Source organism: Lampetra fluviatilis, chromosome 79 (genome assembly GCF_964198595.1).
Source record: "Lampetra fluviatilis chromosome 79, kcLamFluv1.1, whole genome shotgun sequence".
NCBI lineage: Eukaryota > Metazoa > Chordata > Hyperoartia > Petromyzontiformes > Petromyzontidae > Lampetra > Lampetra fluviatilis.
In genome coordinates, this window is record NC_136353.1 from 2283097 (window position 1) to 2300616 (window position 17520).

At 55.3% G+C, this 17520-nt stretch overlaps 1 protein-coding gene across 1 annotated transcript; it reads right to left on the reverse strand.

Annotated features, from left to right (window-relative positions):
• Positions 1–1503: 1503 nt before the first annotated feature.
• On the reverse strand, positions 1504–17288 carry RPL6 (ribosomal protein L6). The gene is made up of 7 exons (XM_078884231.1): positions 17156–17288; positions 12916–13128; positions 11229–11345; positions 9120–9263; positions 5842–5890; positions 4130–4314; positions 1504–1831 (listed from the first exon to the last, which is right to left on the reverse strand). Exons 2-7 carry the CDS (start codon positions 13120–13122, stop codon positions 1679–1681), a joined length of 855 nt encoding a protein of 284 aa, XP_078740357.1. The 5' UTR covers positions 13123–13128; positions 17156–17288; the 3' UTR covers positions 1504–1678.
• Between the last annotated feature and the right edge of the window lie 232 nt (positions 17289–17520).

Sequence of the window (17520 nt, forward strand, 5' to 3'; positions counted from 1 at the left end):
TGAGTGGTGTGGGTGAGTGACACGGGCTGGAGAAGAGATTGATGCTGCACAGGAGCGTGTGCAGCTGAGTGGACTTGCCAACTGGGCAGTGCCAGGCTAGGTGCACGTTGAAGCTACCTGGGCAGTTGGAGGCAGTCGCCCTCCAGCAATGTGACATCGTGCACCTAGCCTGGCACAGCAGTCAACCCATGGCACCTGCTGGGTCTGACCCGTGACCTCCTCCTCCTGCACCTAGCCTGGCACAGCAGCAGTCAACCCATGGCACCTGCTGGGTCTGCTGTGCCAGGCTAGGTGCAGGAGGAGGAGGTCACGTGACAGACCCTGCAGGTGCCATGGGTTGACTGCTGCTGTGCCAGGCTAGGTGCAGGTCACGGGACAGACCTAGCATGTGCCATGGGTTGACTGCTGTGCCAGGCTAGGTGCAGGTCGAGGTCACGGGACAGACCCTGCAGGTGCCATGGGTTGACTGCTGTGCCAGGCTAGGTGCAGGAGGAGGTCACGGGACAGACCCTGCAGGTGCCATGGGTTGACTGCTGTGCCAGGCTAGGTGCAGGTCACGGGACAGACCCTGAAGGTGCCATGGGTTGACTGCTGCTGTGCCAGGCTAGGTGCAGGAGGAGGTCACGGGACAGACCCTGAAGGTGCCATGGGTTGACTGCTGCTGTGCCAGGCTAGGTGCACGATGTCATGTTACTCTGGCAGGCAATCCCACGGTCTTTCAGTAACCAGTGTTGGTCGTCGTCACAAAGTGGTCCCTATTTTACTGGCCCCAGTGATGATGATGTCGGTGATGAATAAACCCCTCCAGCCCGCTTTTGAACTTGAGTGCGTTTGTCTGTCTGTGTACTACACTACACACTACTACTATACACTACTACACTATAATATTACACTATACACTACTACTATACACTACTACACTATAATATTACACTATACACTACTACTATACACTACTACACTATAATATTACACTATACACTACTACTATACACTACTACACTATATTACACTATACACTACTACTATACACTACTACACTATAATATTACACTATACACTACTACACTATATTACACTATACACTACTACACACTACAGGTGGTTGTCAGCAGGCAGACCCTGCAGGTGCCATGGGTTGACTGCTGTGCCAGGCTAGGTGCACGATGTCACATTGCTTGAGGGCGACTGCCTCCACTCTTCACCACTCACCCACCCCACTCACCATTGATCCACTCACCCACACTCACCCACCCCCTCTCACCACTCACCCACCCCCTCTCACCACTCACCCACCCCCTCTCACCACTCACCCACCCCCTCTCACCACTCACCCACCCCCTCTCACCACTCACCCACCCCCTCTCACCACTCACCCACCCCCTCTCACCACTCACCCACCCCCTCTCACCACTCACCCACCCCCTCTCACCACTCGCCCACACCATTCACCGCACTCACTCGCCCACCCACCCACAGTAACCCACAACAGCACGCGCCATATCTTGTTTTTGTGCCTTTATTTCCAAGACAAGCCCAGGCTACCCAGAGAGACCCCCCACCCTAGGCTAACGAGAGAGAGAGACCCGCTCACGCTCGCCAGAGTAGACCCCCCGTGGTTAACCAGACACCACCCTCCTCACGCTAGCCGGTGTCACCCTGTCACCCCTCCCGCGCCTCAGAAGACGAGCTTGTGGGGGTAGACCCCCGAGCCGAGAGAAAAGCGGGAGCGCAGATACCCGCGCAGCTGCGGCACCGCCTTCAGCTGGGGCAGCAGCAGCCCGTCCACCAGCTTCTGGTCCTGCTTGCGCTGCTCCGACAGCTCGTACTTCTGGTGGGGGGGAGAGAGGGGCGGTGGGGGGGGTGAGATGGTGGGTGGGCGAGATGGTGGGTGGGTGGGTGAGATGGTGGGCGAGTGAGATGGTGGGCGGGCGAGATGGTGGGTGGGCGGGTGAGATGGTGGGTGGGTGAGATGGTGGGTGGGTGAGATGGTGTGTGGGTGGGTGAGATGGTGTGTGGGTGGGTGAGATGGTGTGTGGGTGGGTGAGATGGTGGGTGGGCGGGTGAGTGAGATGGTGGGTGGGTGGGCGAGATGGTGGGTGGGCGGGCGAGATGGTGGGTGGGTGAGATGGTGGGTGGGTGGGTGAGATGGTGGGTGGGTGAGATGGTGGGTGGGTGAGATGGTGGGTGAGTGAGATGGTGGGTGGGTGAGTGAGATGGTGGGTGGGTGAGTGAGCGAGACGGTGGGTGGGCGGGCGAGATGGAGGGTGGGCGAGATGGTGGGTGGGTGAGATGGTGGGTGGGCGGGTGAGTGAGATGGTGGATGGGTGGGCGAGTGAGATGGTGGGTGGGTGAGATGGTGGGGGGGTGAGATGGTGGGTGGGCGAGATGGTGGGGGGGTGAGTGAGATGGTGGGTGGGTGAGATGGTGGGTGGGTGAGATGGTGGGTGGGTGAGTGAGATGGTGGGTGGGTGAGTGAGCGAGACGGTGGGTGGGCGGGCGAGATGGAGGGTGGGCGAGATGGTGGGTGGGCGGGTGAGTGAGATGGTGGATGGGTGGGCAAGTGAGATGGTGGGTGGGTGAGATGGTGGGTGGGTGAGATGGTGGGTGGGTGAGATGGTGGGTGGGTGAGATGGTGGGTGGGCGAGTGAGCGAGACGGTGGGTGGGCGGGCGAGATGGTGGGTGGGTGAGATGGTGGGCGGGTGAGTGAGACGGTGGGTGGGTGAGATGGTGGGTGGGCGAGATGGTGGGGGGGTGAGATGGTGGGTGGGTGAGATGGTGGGTGAGTGAGATGGTGGGTGGGCGAGTGAGATGGTGGGTGGGTGAGTGAGCGAGACGGTGGGTGGGCGGGCGAGATGGAGGGTGGGCGAGATGGTGGGTGGGTGGGTGAGATGGTGGGTGGGTGAGATGGTGGGTGAGTGAGTGAGATGGTGGGTGGGTGAGTGAGATGGTGGGTGGGTGAGTGAGATGGTGGGTGGGTGAGTGAGCGAGACGGTGGGTGGGCGGGCGAGATGGAGGGTGGGCGAGATGGTGGGTGGGCAAGATGGTGGGTGGGTGAGATGGTGGGTGGGTGAGACGGTGGGTGGGCGGGTGAGTGAGATGGTGGATGGGTGGGCGAGTGAGATGGTGGGTGGGTGAGATGGTGGGGGGGTGAGATGGTGGGTGGGCGAGATGGTGGGGGGTGAGTGAGATGGTGGGTGGGTGAGATGGTGGGTGGGTGAGATGGTGGGTGGGTGAGATGGTGGGTGGGTGAGATGGTGGGTGGGTGAGTGAGATGGTGGGTGGGTGAGTGAGCGAGACGGTGGGTGGGCGGGCGAGATGGAGGGTGGGCGAGATGGTGGGTGGGCGGGTGAGTGAGATGGTGGATGGGTGGGCGAGTGAGATGGTGGGTGGGTGAGATGGTGGGGGGGTGAAATGGTGGGGTGAGATGGTGGGTGGGTGAGTGAGATGGTGGGTGGGTGAGATGGTGGGTGGGTGAGATGGTGGGTGGGCGAGTGAGCGAGACGGTGGGTGGGCTGGCGAGATGGTGGGTGGGTGAGATGGTGGGCGGGTGAGTGAGACGGTGGGTGGGTGAGATGGTGGGTGGGCGAGATGGTGGGGGGGTGAGATGGTGGGTGGGTGAGATGGTGGGTGAGTGAGATGGTGGGTGGGCGAGTGAGATGGTGGGTGGGTGAGTGAGCGAGACGGTGGGTGGGCGGGCGAGATGGAGGGTGGGCGAGATGGTGGTTGGGTGTGACGGTGGGCCAGCGAGTAGTAGTAGCAGTGAGGCGTGGTGGTGGTGGTGGCAGCGGTGACGACGGTGGTGGTGACAGTGGTGACGGTGGTGCCGGTTGTGGTGATGACAGTGACGACGGTGGTGGTGATGGTTGTGGTGGCGGCGGTGGTGACGGTTGTGGTGGTGGCGATGGTGGTGACGGTGATGGTGACGACGGTGATGGTTGTGATGGTGGTGACGGTGGTGGTTGTGGTGGTGGCGATAGTGGTGACGGTGATGGTGGTGGTAACGACGGTGACGGTTGTGGTGGTGGTGACGGTGGTGGTTGTGATGGTGGTGATGATGACGGTGGCGATGACGATGGTGGTAACAACGACGCTGCCAGCGGTCGCCCTCCGCCCCTTCCCCCGCACCTCCTTCTTGGTGTCGAAGATCTCTCCCTCCTGATGCTTGGGCCTGCGCAGACGCTTCTTCTTGAAGTAGGCGTCCGTGAGGTGACGGGGCAGCGACAGCGGAGACAGGTCCACGCGCGTGCTCGTGGCGATCACAAACTTCTGGTGGGCGCGGCGAAGGGGCACGCGGTTCACACGGAACGGACCTAGGGGGGGGGAGAGGGGCGGGGAGGAGGTTGAGGTGGTGTCGAGAGCCAAGTACGGGGTGGGTGGGTGGGTGGTGGGGTGAGGTGGGTGGTGTGGTGGGTGAGTGAGGTGGTGAGTGAGGTGGGTGGTAAGGTGGGGTGGGTGGTGTGGTGGATGAGATGGGTGGGTGGTGGGTGAGGTGGGTGGTGAGTGAGATGGGTAGGTGGGCGAGGTGGATGGGTGGGTGGTGGGGTGAGGTGGGTGGTGTGGTGGGTGAGTGAGGTGGTGAGTGAGGTGGGTGGTAAGGTGGGTGGGTAGTGGGGTGGGTGGTGTGGTGAGTGAGGTAGGTGGGTGGTGAGGTGGGTGGGTGAGGTGGGTGGGTGAGTGAGATGGGTGGGTGGTGGGTGAGGTGGGTGGTGGGTGAGGTGGGTGGTGTGGTCGATGGGTGGGTGGTGTGGTGAGTGAGGTGGGTGGGTAGTGGGGTGGGTGGTGTGGTGAGGTGGTGGGTGAGGTAGGTGGTGAGGTGGGTGGTGAGGTGGGTGGGTGGTGGGTGAGGTGGATGGGTGGGTAGTGAGGTGGGTGGTGAGTGAGGTGGTGGGTGAGGTGGGTGGTGAGGTGGGTGGTGGGTGAGGTGGATGGGTAGTGGGGTGGGTGGTGTGGTGAGGTGGGTGGTGAGGTGGGTGGTTGGTGGTGAGGTGGGTAGTGGGGTGGGTGGTATGGTGGGTGAGGTGGGTGGTGAGGTGGTTGGTGAGTGAGATGGGTGGGTGGTGGGTGAGGTGGATGGGTGGGTGGTGAGGTGGGTGGTGAGTGAGGTGGTGGGTGAGGTGGGTGGTGAGGTGGGTGGTGGGTGAGGTGGTGGGTGGTGTGGTGAGTGAGGTGGGTAGTGTGGTGGGTGGTGAGTGAGGTGGTTGGTGAGGTGGGTGGTGTGGTGGGTGGTGTGGTGGGTGGTGAGTGAGGTGGGTAGTGTGGTGGGTGGTGAGTGAGGTGGTTGGTGAGGTGGGTGGTGTGGTGAGTGAGGTGGGTAGTGGGGTGGGTGGTGTGGTGGGTGGTGAGTGAGTGAGGTGGTTGGTGAGGTGGGTGGTGTGGTGGGTGAGGTGGGTGGTGAGTGAGTGGTGTGGTGGGTGGTGAGTGAGGTGGTTGGTGAGGTGGGTGGTGTGGTGGGTGGTGAGTGAGGTGGTTGGTGAGGTGGGTGAGGTGGGTAGTGGGGTGGATGGTGGGTGAGGTGGATGGGTAGTGGGGTGGGTGGTGTGGTGAGGTGGTTGGTGAGTGAGGTGGTGGGTGAGGTGGGTGGTGAGGTGGGTGGTGGGTGGTGTGGTGAGGTGGGCGAGGGGTTTGGGTGGGTGAGTGAGGTGGTGGGGTGGATGGAATTGTGGTAGTTGGTGTTAGTTGGTGTTAGTTGGTGGTAGTTGTGGTGGTAGTGTTAGTGGTAGTGTTGGTTGTAGTTATAGTGGTAGTGTTAGTGGTAGTGTTAGTGGTAGTTATAGTGATAGTTAGTGTTGGTGATAGTGTTGTAGGCTCATGGCCGGCAGGCACTCTCCCTCCCTCACCTGTGACGAGCAGCAGCCCCGATGCCAACTGCTTCAGGAACACCACTCGCTACACAACAACAACACACACAACACAAACCATCAACACAAACAACAACACACAGCATAAACCATCAACACAAACAACAACACACAGCATAAACCATCAACACAAACAACAACACACAGCATAAACCATCAACACAAACAACAACACACAGCATAAACCATCAACACAAACAACAACACACAGCATAAACCATCAACACTAACAACAACACACAGCATAAACCATCAACACAAACTACAACACACAGCATAAACCATCAACACAAGCAACAACTACACACAGCATAAACCATCAACACAAGCAACAACTACACACAGCATAAACCATCAACACAAACAACAACACACAGCATAAACCATCAACACAAACAACAACACACAGCATAAACCATCAACACAAACAACAACACACAGCATAAACCATCAACACAAACAACAACACACAGCATAAACCATCAACACTAACAACAACACACAGCATAAACCATCAACACAAACAACAACACACAGCATAAACCATCAACACAAACAACAACACACAGCATAAACCATCAACACAAACAACAACACACAGCATAAACCATCAACACAAACAACAACACACAGCATAAACCATCAACACAAACAACAACACACAGCATAAACCATCAACACAAACAACAACACACAGCATAAACCATCAACACAAACTACAACACACAGCATAAACCATCAACACAAACAACAACACACAGCATAAACCATCAACACAAACAACAACACACAGCATAAACCATCAACACAACACACAGCATAAACCATCAACACAACACACAGCATAAGCCATCAACAAACAACAACACACAGCATAAGCAATCAACAAACAACAACACACAGCATAAGCCATCAACAAACAACAACACACAGCATAAACCATCAACAAACAACAACACACAGCATAAACCATCAACACAAACTACAACACACAGCATAAACCATCAACACAAGCAACAACTACACACAGCATAAACCATCAACACAACACACAGCATAAACCATCAACACAACACACAGCATAAGCCATCAACAAACAACACACAGCATAAGCCATCAACAAACAACAACACACAGCATAAACCATCAACAAACAACAACACACAGCATAAACCATCAACACAAACTACAACACACAGCATAAACCATCAACACAAGCAACAACTACACACAGCATAAACCATCAACACAACACACAGCATAAACCATCAACACAACACACAGCATAAGCCATCAACAAACAACAACACACAGCATAAGCCATCAACAAACAACAACACACAGCATAAACCATCAACAAACAACACACACAGCATAAGCCATCAACAAACAACAACACACAGCATAAGCCATCAACAAACAACAACACACAGCATAAACCATCAACAAACAACACACACACAGCATAAACCATCAACACAAATCACGGGTGGGTGAGTGATTAGGGTGCGCGTGCGAGTGGGCTTTGTGTGCGTGTGCCTGTGTGTGTAGCTGTGTGTGTGTGTGTGTAGCTGTGTGTGTGTGTAGCTGTGTGTGTGTGTGTGTAGCTGTGTGTGTGTGTGTAGCTGTGTGTGTGTGTAGCTGTGTGTGTGTGTAGCTGTGTGTGTGTGTAGCTGTGTGTGTGTGTAGCTGTGTGTGTGTGTAGCTGTGTGTGTGTGTAGCTGTGTGTGTGTGTAGCTGTGTGTGTGTGTAGCTGTGTGTGTGTGTAGCTGTGTGTGTGTGTAGCTGTGTGTGTGTGTAGCTGTGTGTGTGTGCGTGTGTACCTGTGTGTGTGGAGTGGTAGTGTAGCGGTTAGCGCCCAAGTGAATGTCCGTGTGCGTGAATGTGTGTACGTGAATGTGTGCACGTGAATGTCTGTGTACGTGTGTACGTGAATGTGTGTGCGTGAATGTGTGCGCGTGAATGTGTGCGCGTGAATGTCTGTGTACGTGTGTACGTGAATGTGTGTACGTGAATGTGTGCGCGTGAATGTCTGTGTACGTGTGTACGTGAATGTGTGTGCGTGAATGTGTGCGCGTGAATGTGTGCGCGTGAATGTCTGTGTACGTGTGTACGTGAATGTGTGTACGTGAATGTGTGCGCGTGAATGTGTGCGCGTGAATGTGTGCGCGTGAATGTGTGCACGTGAATGTCTGTGTGCGTGAATGTGTGCGCGTGAATGTCTGTGCGTGAATGTCTGTGTGCGTGAATGTGTGCGCGTGAATGTCTGTGCGTGAATGTCTGTGTGCGTGAATGTGTGCACGTGAATGTGTGCACGTGAATGTGTGTATGTGAATGTGTGCGCGTGAATGTCTGTGTACGTGAATGTGTGCGCGTGAATGTGTGCGCGTGAATGTCTGTGTGCGTGAATGTGTGCGCGTGAATGTGTGCACGTGAATGTGTGCGCGTGAATGTGTGCGCGTGAATGTCTGTGTACGTGAATGTGTGCGCGTGAATGTGTGTGCGTGAATGTGTGCGCGTGAATGTGTGCGCGTGAATGTCTGTGTACGTGAATGTGTGCGCGTGAATGTGTGCGCGTGAATGTCTGTGTGCGTGAATGTGTGCGCGTGAATGTGTGCTCGTGAATGTGTGCGCGTGAATGTGTGCGCGTGAATGTCTGTGTACGTGAATGTGTGCGCGTGAATGTGTGCGCGTGAATGTGTGCGCGTGAATGTGTGCACGTGAATGTGTGCACGTGAATGTGTGCGCGTGAATGTGTGTGCACGTGAATGTGTGCGCGTGAATGTGTGCGCGTGAATGTGTGCGCGTGAATGTGTGTACGTGAATGTGTGTACGTGAATGTGTGTACGTGAATGTGTGCGCGTGAATGTGTGCACGTGAATGTGTGTACGTGAATGTGTGTACGTGAATGTGTGTACGTGAATGTGTGCGCGTGAATGTCTGTGTACATGAATGTGTGTACGTGAATGTGTGTACGTGAATGTGTGCATGTGAATGTGTGCGCGTGAATGTGCGCGTTAATGTGTGCGTTAATGTGTGTACGTGAATGTCTGTGTACGTGTGTACGCGAGTACGTGAATGTGTGTGCGTGAATGTCTGTACGTGAATGTGTACGTGAATGTGTACGTGAATGTGTACGTCAATGTGTGTATGTCAATGTCCGTGTGTGCGACACTTGGGGGGGGGAGACAAAGGCGGCATGGAGTGGTGCTGCTGTGTGGAGCACTGGCGAGACCGCCGCGTGGTGGACAGAGTACCTTGCCACGATGCCTGCCCGTCAGCAGGATGAGCACGGTGCCGGGCACGATGGAGGAGCGGAGGGAGCGCTTGTGCTTGCTGAACGGCTTCTTGCCGTGGGACAGCAGCTTGCGAGGGACGTCCTCGGTTGGGTAGAAGCGCGGCTGGGGGGGGTGGTCGTGGGGGGACGAGAAGGGGGGGGGGAGAGACGCGGGGTGAGGAGACGTGGGGGAGAGGGAGAGAGACAGACGAGGGAGGAGACGCGGAGAGATGAGGGAGACACGGAGAGACGTGGGGGGAGAGACGCGGGGGGAGAGACGCGGGGAGGGTGAGGAGACGTGGGGAGAGGGAGAGAGACACACGAGGGAGGAGACGCGGAGACACGCGGAGAGACGAGGGAGACACGCGGAGAGACGCGGGGGGGGCAGGAGACGTGGGGAGAGAGACAGATGAGGGAGGGGACACGCGGAGAGACGAGGGAGACACGGAGAGACGCGGGGGGAGAGACGCGGGGAGAGAGACGCGGGGAGAGAGACGCGGGGAGAGAGACGCGGGGAGAGAGACGCGGGGAGAGAGACGCGGGGAGAGAGACGCGGGGAGAGAGACGCGGGGAGAGAGACGCGGGGAGAGAGACGCGGGGAGAGAGACGCGGGGAGAGAGAGACGCGGGGGGAGAGAGACGCGGGGGGAGAGAGACGCGGGGAGAGAGACGCGGGGAGAGAGACGCGGGGAGAGAGACGCGGGGAGAGAGACGCGGGGAGAGAGACGCGGGGAGAGAGACGCGGGGAGAGAGACGCGGGGAGAGAGACGCGGGGAGAGAGACGCGGGGAGAGAGACGCGGGGAGAGAGACGCGGGGAGCGAGACGCGGGGAGCGAGACGCGGGGAGAGAGACGCGGGGAGAGAGACGCGGGGAGAGAGACGCGGGGAGAGAGACGCGGGGAGAGTGACGCGGGGAGAGAGACGCGGGGAGAGAGACGCGGGGAGAGAGACGCGGGGAGAGAGACGCGGGGAGAGAGACGCGGGGAGAGAGACGCGGGGAGAGAGACGCGGGGAGAGAGACGCGGGGAGAGAGACGCGGGGAGAGAGACGCGGGGAGAGAGACGCGGGGAGAGAGACGCGGGGAGAGAGACGCGGGGAGAGAGACGCGGGGAGAGAGACGCGGGGAGCGAGACGCGGGTAGAGAGACGCGGGTAGAGAGACGCGGGGAGAGAGACGCGGGGAGAGACGCGGGGAGAGAGACGCGGGGAGAGTGACGCGGGGAGAGAGACGCGGGGAGAAAGACGCGGGGAGAAAGACGCGGGGAGAGAGACGCGGGGAGAGAGACGCGGGGAGAGAGACGCGGGGAGAGAGACGCGGGGAGAGAGACGCGGGGAGAGAGACGCGGGGGGGGGGGAGGAAACGTGAGGAGGGGGGTGAGGAGACGTGGGGAGAGGGAGAGAGACAGACGAGGGAGGAGACGCGGAGACACGAGGGAGACACGGAGAGACGCGGGGGGAGAGAGACAGATGAGGGAGGAGACACGCGGAGAGACGTGGGGGGAGACGCGGAGAGACGGGGTAGAAGAACGAGACACTGGGAGGAGGGAGACGCGGGGGGGAGATGTGGAGAGAGACACGGAGGGAGACACGGAGGGGAGATGTGGAGAGAGACACGGAGGGAGACACTGGGTGGAAGAACGAGACACTGGGAGGAGGGAGACGCGGGGGGGGGGGGAGATGTGGAGAGACACACGGAGGGGGAGACACACGGAGGGGGAGACACACACGGAGGGGGAGACACACACGGAGGGGGAGACACACACGGAGGGGGAGACACACACGGAGGGGGAGACACACACGGAGGGGGAGACACACACGGAGGGGGAGACACACACGGAGGGAGACACACACGGAGGGAGATGTAGAGAGACGCGGGGGGGGGGGAGATGTGGAGAGAGACGCGGGGGGAGACACGGAGGGAGACACGGAGGGAGACACGGGGTGGAAGAACGAGACACTGGGAGGAGGGAGACGCGGGGCGCAGGAGGGGGGTAATGAGGAGGGGGGGGGGTAACGAGAAGGGGGGGGTAACGAGAAGGGGGGGGGTAACAACGAGAAGGGGGGGGGTAACGATGAGGAGGAGGAGCTCACCATCTTGCGCAGCTTGACTTTGCGCGTGCCGCCGTTCTTGTCGCCGCCGATGGGCTTCACCACGACGGCCTCCACACGCTTCTTCTGCGGCCGCTCGCTCGACAGCTTCTTCTCGGCCTGGGGGGAGACGCGGCGCGGTGAGGAGAGCACGGAGCAGAGGTCGCAACCGGGTACACGATACCCGTAGCCTACCCGATACCCGGCAACCCGTACCCGGCCGGGTACGGGTTGCCGTTTGCGACCCTGGTGCGGCCGGGTACGGGTAGGCCGTGAGTCACTGGTGAGTCACCGTTTGTCACTCATTTTCCCAACGTCTTGTCTCTTCTCACAATTCAAGTTCCTGGAATCAACCCACCCGCGCCTGCAACGTGACTTCATCCCAGAGGTCGCAATCGGGTACCCGGGCGAGTGGCTGGGCGAGTGGCTGGGCGAGTGGCTGGGCGAGTGGCTGGGCGAGTGGCTGGGCGAGTGGCTGGGCGAGTGGCTGGGCGAGTGGCTGGGCGAGTGGCTGGGCGAGTGGCTGGGCGAGTGGCTGGGCGAGTGGCTGGGCGAGTGGCTGGGCAAGTGGCTGGGCGAGTGGCTGGGCGAGTGGCTGGGCGAGTGGCTGGGCGAGTGGCTCATTTTCCCAACGTCTTGTCTCTTCTCACAATTCAAGTTCCTGGAATCAACCCACCCGCGCCTGCAACGTGGCTTCATCCCAGAGGTCGCAATCAGGTACCCGATACCCGGCCGGGTACGGCTGGGTACGGGTACCCGTTTGCGACCCTGGTGCGGCCGGGTACGGGTAAGGAATCAAAACTCGTTTGCGACCTCTGGCACGGAGACAGCACGGTCTTGACGATGTGGACTCCCTCTTGTACACGGCCTTCCCCTACCTCTCCCCCCCATCTCCCGACCCCCCCCCCCCCCCCTCTTGTACACTGCCTTCCTCTCTCAGTGTGCCGATCTTCAAGGTGCATTGAAAAATTATAATACTCCGATTGATGCTCCTGCTGTTGTGGAGTGACTCATGCAGCCAGCTATGGCTGCAGGGTTTTGGTGGTACATGTTGTTTATGCCGTTTATTGTGAAAATTCCATCACAGTTCCTATGATCGCTTTTTCATTGCTTTCACGGCTTTATTTTGGTGATTTCAAAAAGTGTATTGGGTTTGGCCATGTTTGTGTTGTTGTAGTACGAAGTAAGACTGATGGCCTTAATCTAAGTTGTCTTGTGGTTGTTGTTGTTGTTGTTTGACTTGCATCCCACTGGGATTTTTGCACACAGCGTTGGTGTAACGGTGCTTTTTCTGCAATATTTTGCTGTCTTTTCTTGGATTTTCTGTTTGCACTCAGGCACATATATTCACTACAAGATGTTTTTTGTTCGTGTTTTTTGTTTGTTGCGGTTGCACCCGATTCAAGGGCTAGACCTAATACATGAACTTGAACTCTCTCCACCCCATCACCCCCCCGACCTCTCCCCCCTACCTCCCCCCCCCATCACTCCCCCCATACCTCTCCCCCCCATCTCCCCCCCTACCTCTCCCTCCCCCCATCTCCCCCCACCGCTCACCTTGGTCCTAACGCTGTGCATCTTCCTCTTGTACACGGCCTTCCTCTCCGCCACCCCATCTCCCCCCCCCCCCCATCTCCCCCCCTACATCTCCCCCCCTACCTCTCCCCCCCCATCTCCCCCCACCTCTCACCTTGGTCCTGACGCTGTGCATCTTCCTCTTGTACACGGCCTTCCTCTCCGCCATGGCCGTGCGCGAGTATCTGCCGATGCCTCGCGCCAGCTCGGGGTTGCGGCTGCAGTGGCGACGCTTCTTGGTGCCGGTGCCAGGGGCGGTGCCGGCGGGCGCCGCGGCGGCAGCGCCGCCGGTGGCAGCAGCCGGGGATTTGGCGTCTGACATCGCTACCTGGATGGGAGGGGAACACGCGGTGAGACGCGGTGAGACACGGTGGGACACTGTGAGATGAGACACGGTGAGACGCGGTGGGATGAGACACGGTAGGATGAGACACGGTGGGACGCGGTGAAACACGGTGGGACACGGTGAGAAACGGTGGGACACGGTGAGAAACGGTGGGACACGGTGGGACACGGAGAGACGAGACACACAGTGAGACGCGGTGGGACGCGGTGGGACACGGTGGGACACAGTGAGACACGGTGGGACACGGTGGGACATGACACACGGTGGGATAAGACACACGGTGGGATAAGACACACGGTGGGACGGTGGGGGGAGGTTTGAGACACAGTGGGATGAGACAAGGTGAGACGGGGGGGGGTGAGAGACACGGGAAGACGGGGGGAGGCGGGGGGGGGGGAGTGAGAGACACGAGGAGAGAGACACGTGGACGAGTGTAGAGGGAGACACGTGGGGAGACAACCACGTGGGAGACACAAGGCACGTAGAGGGGGTATAGGGGGAGACACAAGACACGTTGACGGAGTGTAGGGGGAGACACGCGGGGAGACAGACATGTTGACGGAGTGTAGAGGGAGACACGTGGGGAGACAACCACGTGGAGGGGGTGTAGGGGGAGACACGTGGTGAGTGGTGTTGGGGAGCTTCCGCGTGAATCGAGTCCCGAAAACCCGGCGGAGCAGGGATACCCCTAGGTCCGTTCGGTGTCAAATATAGTGAACACAGTGCACTACTATACACGTTAAACCCGCCACGGTCAATTTGGTAAGGTTTAGTGTCATGCTAACAGAACGTGGCCAATTCGTTACTAGTACAACACTAGTGTATAGTCTAGTGTATAGTAGTGGTGTAGTGGAAAGTAGTGGTGTAATGTATAGTCTAGTGTATAGTAGTGGTGTAGTGTATAGTAGTGTAGTGTATAGTAGTGTATAGTAGTAGTGTAGTGTATAGTCTAGTGTATAGTAGTGGTGTAGTGGAAAGTAGTGGTGTAGTGTATAGTCTAGTGTATAGTAGTGGTGTAGTGGAAAGTAGTGGTGTAGTGTATAGTCTAGTGTATAGTAGTGGTGTAGTGTATAGTAGTGTAGTGTATAGTAGTGTATAGTAGTGGTGTAGTGTATAGTCTAGTGTATAGTAGTGGTGTAGTGCAAAGTAGTGGTGTAGTGTATAGTCTAGTGTATAGTAGTGGTGTAGTGCAAAGTAGTGGTGTAGTGTATAGTCTAGTGTATAGCAGTGGTGTAGTGTATAGTAGTAGTGTAGTGTATAGTAGTGTATAGTAGTAGTGTAGTGTATAGTCTAGTGTATAGTCTAGTGTATAGTAGTGGTGTAGTGGAAAGTAGTGGTGTAGTGTATAGTCTAGTGTATAGTAGTGGTGTAGTGGAAAGTAGTGGTGTAGTGTATAGTGTAGTGTATAGTAGTGGTGTAGTGGTGTAGTGTATAGTCTAGTGTATAGTAGTGGTGTAGTGGAAAGTAGTGGTGTAGTGTATAGTGTAGTGTATAGTAGTGGTGTAGTGGTGTAGTGTATAGTCTAGTGTATAGTAGTGGTGTAGTGGTGTAGTGTATAGTCTAGTGACTAGACTATACACTACACCACTACTTTCCACTACACCGCTACACCACTACTATACACTAGACTATACACTACACCACTACTTTACACTGCACCACTACTTTACACTAGACTCTAGTGTATCGTAGTGGTGCAGTGTAAAGTAGTGGTGTAGTGTATAGTCTAGTGTATAGTAGTGGTGTAGTGTATCGTAGTGGTGTAGTGGAAAGTAGTCTAGTGTATAGTAGTGGTGCAGTGTAAAGTAGTGGTGTAGTGTATAGTCTAGTGTATAGTAGTGGTGTAGTGTATCGTAGTGGTGTAGTGTATAGTGTAGTGTATAGTAGTGGTGTAGTGGAAAGTAGTGTAGTGTATAGTCTAGTGTATAGTAGTGGTGCAGTGGAAAAGTGTATAGTGTAGTGTATAGTAGTGGTGTAGTGGAAAGTAGTGTAGTGTATAGTGTAGTGTATAGTAGTGGTGTAGTGCAAAGTAGTGGTGTAGTGTATAGTGTAGTGTATAGTAGTGGTGCAGTGTAAAGTAGTGGTGTAGTGTATAGTGTAGTGTATAGTAGTGGTGTAGTGGAAAGTAGTGTAGTGTATAGTCTAGTGTATAGTAGTGGTGCAGTGGAAAGTAGTGGTGTAGTGTAAAGAAGTGGTGTAGTGTATAGTCTAGTGTATAGTAGTGGTGTAGTGGAAAGTAGTGGTGTAGTGTATAGTCTAGTGTATAGTAGTGGTGTAGTGGAAAGTAGTGGTGTAGTGTATAGTAGTGTATAGTAGTGTATAGTAGTAGTGTAGTGTATAGTCTAGTGTATAGTAGTGGTGCAGTGTAAAGTAGTGGTGTAGTGTATAGTCTAGTGTATAGTAGTGGTGTAGTGGAAAGTAGTGGTGTAGTGTATAGTCTAGTGTATAGTAGTGGTGTAGTGGAAAGTAGTGGTGTAGTGTATAGTCTAGTGTATAGTAGTGGTGTAGTGGAAAGTAGTGGTGTAGTGTATAGTCTAGTGTATAGTAGTGGTGTAGTGGAAAGTAGTGGTGTAGTGTATAGTAGTGTATAGTAGTAGTGTAGTGTATAGTCTAGTGTATAGTAGTGGTGTAGTGGAAAGTAGTGGTGTAGTGTATAGTCTAGTGTATAGTAGTGGTGTAGTGGAAAGTAGTGGTGTAGTGTATAGTCTAGTGTATAGTAGTGGTGCAGTGTAAAGTAGTGGTGTATAGTCTAGTGTATAGTAGTGGTGTATAGTCTAGTGTATAGTAGTGGTGTAGTGTATAGTAGTAGTGTAGTGTATAGTAGTGGTGGTGTAAAGTAGTGGTGTAGTGTATAGTCTAGTGTATAGTAGTGGTGTAGTGTATAGTAGTGGTGTAGTGGAAAGTAGTGGTGTAGTGGAAAGTAGTGGTGTAGTGGAAAGTAGTGGTGTAGTGGAAAGTAGTGGTGTTTTTATAGTTTTATTTTTCTACCTACGTGACTTTACCGAAAGAACCAAAGAGTATGGATTCCGGCAGTCACGAAAGCTTCAAATCAAGATATAGTAGTGGTGTAGTGTATAGTGTAGTAGTGTATAATAGTGCAGTATAGTAGTGTATAGTAGTGGTGTAGTAAATAGTAGTGGAGTAGTGAATAGTGTAGTGTATAGTAGTGTAGTGTATAGTAGTGGTGTATAGTAGTTCAGTGTATTGTAGTGGTGTAGTGTATAGTAGTGCAGTATAATAGTATAGTGTATAGTAGTGCAGTGTATAGTAGTGCAGTGTATCGTAGTGTAATGTATCATAGTGCAGTGTATCAGTGTAGTGTATAGTAGTGCAGTGTATAGTAGTGCAGTATAGAGTAGTGGTGTATAGTAGTGCAGTATATAGTAGTGCAGTGTATAGTAGTGTAGTGCAGTATAATAGTGTAGTGTATCATAGTGTAGTGTATCATAGTGCAGTGTATCATAGTGCAGTGTATCATAGTGCAGTATAATAGTGCAGTATAATAGTGCAGTATAATAGTGTAATGTATCATAGTGCAGTGTTTAGTGTAGAACAGCACCAGTAGTGTTGTTGGGAAAAGCCAAATCCACGCAACATTTGACACCCGAGTCACTGACCACGCTTGCAACCATCACCAGGCGAAGGCCTTTCCTTAACGACGCTTTTATATATTTATACGCCATCTAACCACCCCTCAAACACTTATACTATCGATATTTGCTCGAGAAAGCCCCCACTACTAACGCGTTAAAAACTCGTCAAACCATCGCGCAATTAAGGCGGAGGGAGCGATTTTATCAACCGCGCGAGAGAGAGACGCGGACAAGGCCCCGACCCTAACGCCGCCTCACGAAATTTTCGAAACGTTTTATCTTAAAAACAAATCGCCCCGTAAACCTTTTTTCCACCCTCATCTACTCGCCCGAAGTGTCGGCTCGCCATCGATAGAGACCTTCGGGCTCGATGGCCGCGACTTCACCGTCGATGGAAGTAGATTGTCGGCGCTTACCCGGTGAGAGACGGACGCCAAAGCAATGGCGACCTCGGCCTCGGCGGGAAAAGGGAGAGGGAGGGAGGGGTGCCGCGGTGACGTCAATTTTCACGCGGTGGCCACGTGACGTCATGTCGTCCTCCACACCCCGTTGGTCAGTTGTCATCTCGGGCATGGCACCAAGGGGGAGGTAGGGAGGGGTGCCGCGGTGACGTCATTTTCACGCGGTGGCCGCGTGACGTCATGTCGTCCTCCACACCCCGTTGGTCAGTTGTCATCTCGGGCATGGCACCAAGAGGGTGGGGTACCGCGGTGACGTCAATTTTCACGCGGTGGCCGCATGACGTCATGTCGTCCTCCACACCCTGTTGGCCAGTTGTCAT

Bases quoted from the DNA above. Each gene is read 5' to 3' on its own strand.
- RPL6 (XM_078884231.1), bottom strand. From the start codon at position 13,122: ATGTCAGACGCCAAATCCCCGGCTGCTGCCACCGGCGGCGCTGCCGCC. The intron at 11,346-12,915 runs GTGAGAGGTGGG...GTCTCCCCCCAG, and splicing joins TGCACAGCGTCAGGACCAAG to GCCGAGAAGAAGCTGTCGAG. The intron at 1,832-4,129 runs GTGCGGGGGAAG...CCCCCCCACCAG, and splicing joins TCTTCGACACCAAGAAGGAG to AAGTACGAGCTGTCGGAGCA.